This window comes from Ziziphus jujuba, chromosome 11 (genome assembly GCF_031755915.1).
Source record: "Ziziphus jujuba cultivar Dongzao chromosome 11, ASM3175591v1".
NCBI classification, from domain to species: domain Eukaryota; kingdom Viridiplantae; phylum Streptophyta; class Magnoliopsida; order Rosales; family Rhamnaceae; genus Ziziphus; species Ziziphus jujuba.
Window position 1 is genome coordinate 16,079,968 of NC_083389.1, and position 2,419 is coordinate 16,082,386.

Here is a 2,419-nt window from a genome sequence, read left to right on the forward strand (position 1 = left end):
AGTACAGATGGCAGAACCAGGAAACAATAAAATAAAATAGAATCCAAAACAGTTCAGTAAATTTTCAAGTGACGTATACGTGTCAGCTGTTAATTAATTTTGAGAAAGACATGCATGGAGACAGCTGCGAGTGGGGACAGAAAATACCCAAATTCAATGCGGTGGGCAGTATTTTTCAATAATTGTATATACGTTAATAAAGTCCAATAATTCTCGATGTAAGAATAATATTGTATATCACAAAAATATTTTTAAAATGCCAAGCTTAGATCTTGATGTTCAGTAGTATAATATACATTAGATGAAAATGGATCATTTGGGCAAAAGAGAAGAATCATCTTTTAGTACTATCTTCTACACTCACATAAACAAAAGCTACAAAATGAATCAAAACCACTATATAGGCTGCTGAAAGAATTAAAGAGAAAGAAAGAAGAAGAAGAAGAGAGAAGGAGAATCATGGGGGATGATACGCCGATCAGGAGGAGAAATATCAGTGTTCTAATGTTTCCATGGTTGGCTCATGGTCATATATCTCCTTACTTAGAGGTAGCCAAAAAGCTTGCTCATAGAAATTTCCAAATCTATTTCTGTTCCACACCTGTAAATCTCAATTCCATCAAACAAAAACTATTTTCTCATCATCCAAACGCCTCCTACTCAAATTCCATACACCTAGTTGAGCTTTATCTCCCATCTTCACTTCCTGAGCTTCCTCCTCACTACCACACAACCAAAGGACTCCCACCACATCTATTGCCTTCTCTCAATATGGCCATGGACATGGCCAAGCCTGAGTTCTCTAAAATCCTCGAAACCTTAAAACCAGATTTGTTAATCCATGATTTTATTCCTACTTGGGTATCCAGCTTGGCTTATTCTCTCAATATCCCAACCATTTCTTTTATGATCAGTGGAGCTTCATTGATCTGTTTTGGTGTTCATCTTGCATCAAACAAAGGTGGTGATGAATTTCCTTTCCCTGAGATCTGTCCTGATTCAGCTAAATCACTGTTAGTCAAAAAACTTTCAAGTTCTTCAACTAACAATGAAAGTGGATATAAAAGATACAGTGATGTCGTTTTGATTAAATCTTTAAGGGAGCTTGAAGGGAAATATATGGATTATCTCTCTGTTTCTTTCAATGTCAAGGTTATTCCTGTTGGTTTTCTTGTTCCTGATAACACCGACGACGAGGGCATGGACATCATCAACTGGCTTGACAAGAAAGAGAAACACTCGACCGTGTTCGTGTCGTTTGGCAGCGAGTGTTATCTATCTAAGGAAGACATGGAAGAGATGGCTTATGGGTTAGAGCTAAGCATGGTGAACTTCATATGGGTTATTAGATTTCCAGTTGGAGAGAAAATGGAGCTTGAAGAATCTCTTCCGGAGAAGTTTCTCGAAAGGGTAGGAGATCGAGGTTTGGTTATTGAGAATTGGGCACCGCAGGTAAAGATTCTGAACCATTCGAGTATTGGTGGGTTTGTAAGCCATTGTGGGATTAGTTCAGTCATGGAAAGCTTGAAATTTGGTGTCCCAATTATAGCCATGCCTATGCAACATGATCAGCCATGGAATGCTAGAGTTATAGTGGTTTCTGGGGTTGGTTTGGAGGTTGAGAGGAACTCTGATGGGAGGATTGAAAGGGGAAATGTTACAAAAGTGATCAAACAGGTTATGGTGGAAAAAATTGGGGAGGATATTAGGAGGAATGCAAAAGAAATGAGTAATAAAATAAGAGATAAAGTTGATGAGGAAGCCATAAACGAGTTGGAAAATGAAATTTTACGGCTTTGTGCGGACATTAATGTAACCGAATAAATGAATGCTTTTTTTTTTTTTTTTTTGGCTTTATATTTTTGTTGTTTATATTGCTTTTGGGGCTTGTTTTAGATGTCGTTCTATTTCTGTTAAATTGCATTGCATTGCCCTGTTTTATGTTGTTATGAGTAAATTATAATAATGATGGATTGTACTATCAGCACAGCTTTGTCTGATGCCCTTCCAACTGTGTGGTTTTCTCATCTTCTCTATTTCTATTGATCAATTGAATCTTTGCCTTTGTGATTAGTTTATACTTCATTTCTCACGTAATAATCAGGTTTAATGATGAAGGTTTCGTCAAATGATATGGAGTCATTAATCAAACAGTACTGGAAGATATTCAGCTAACATCAGATTCAACAAATGCAAAAAAAGGTAGTGGATCTAATATTGATGGATAAAATTATTTCAAACAAAACATTAGAAAAGAATGTTGTAACGGTCATTCGTCGGAAAGCTTGTAATGTCTCAAAACCATTCCAGGTAAATGTCTTATAATTTAATACTTTTTTATTTAAGTTAGAGCATGAAGAAGTTAGGAAAAAAGTTCTGTTTTTGAAGCCAAAAAAACTTGGATTACCACACAGAAACA

General features: G+C 36.1%; 1 protein-coding gene across 1 annotated transcript; it reads left to right on the plus strand.

Moving 5' to 3' along the window:
• Window positions 1-230: 230 nt before the first annotated feature.
• Window positions 231-2,011, plus strand: LOC107432761 (UDP-glucosyltransferase 29-like). The gene has a single exon (XM_016043943.4). The coding sequence runs from the start codon at window positions 460-462 to the stop codon at window positions 1,822-1,824; it is 1,365 nt and encodes a 454-aa protein (XP_015899429.3). The 5' UTR covers window positions 231-459; the 3' UTR covers window positions 1,825-2,011.
• Window positions 2,012-2,419: the final 408 nt, after the last annotated feature.

What these genes read in the sequence shown, in the direction of transcription:
- LOC107432761 (XM_016043943.4), top strand. Translation starts at nt 460, where the DNA reads ATGGGGGATGATACGCCGATCAGGAGGAGAAATATCAGTGTTCTAATG.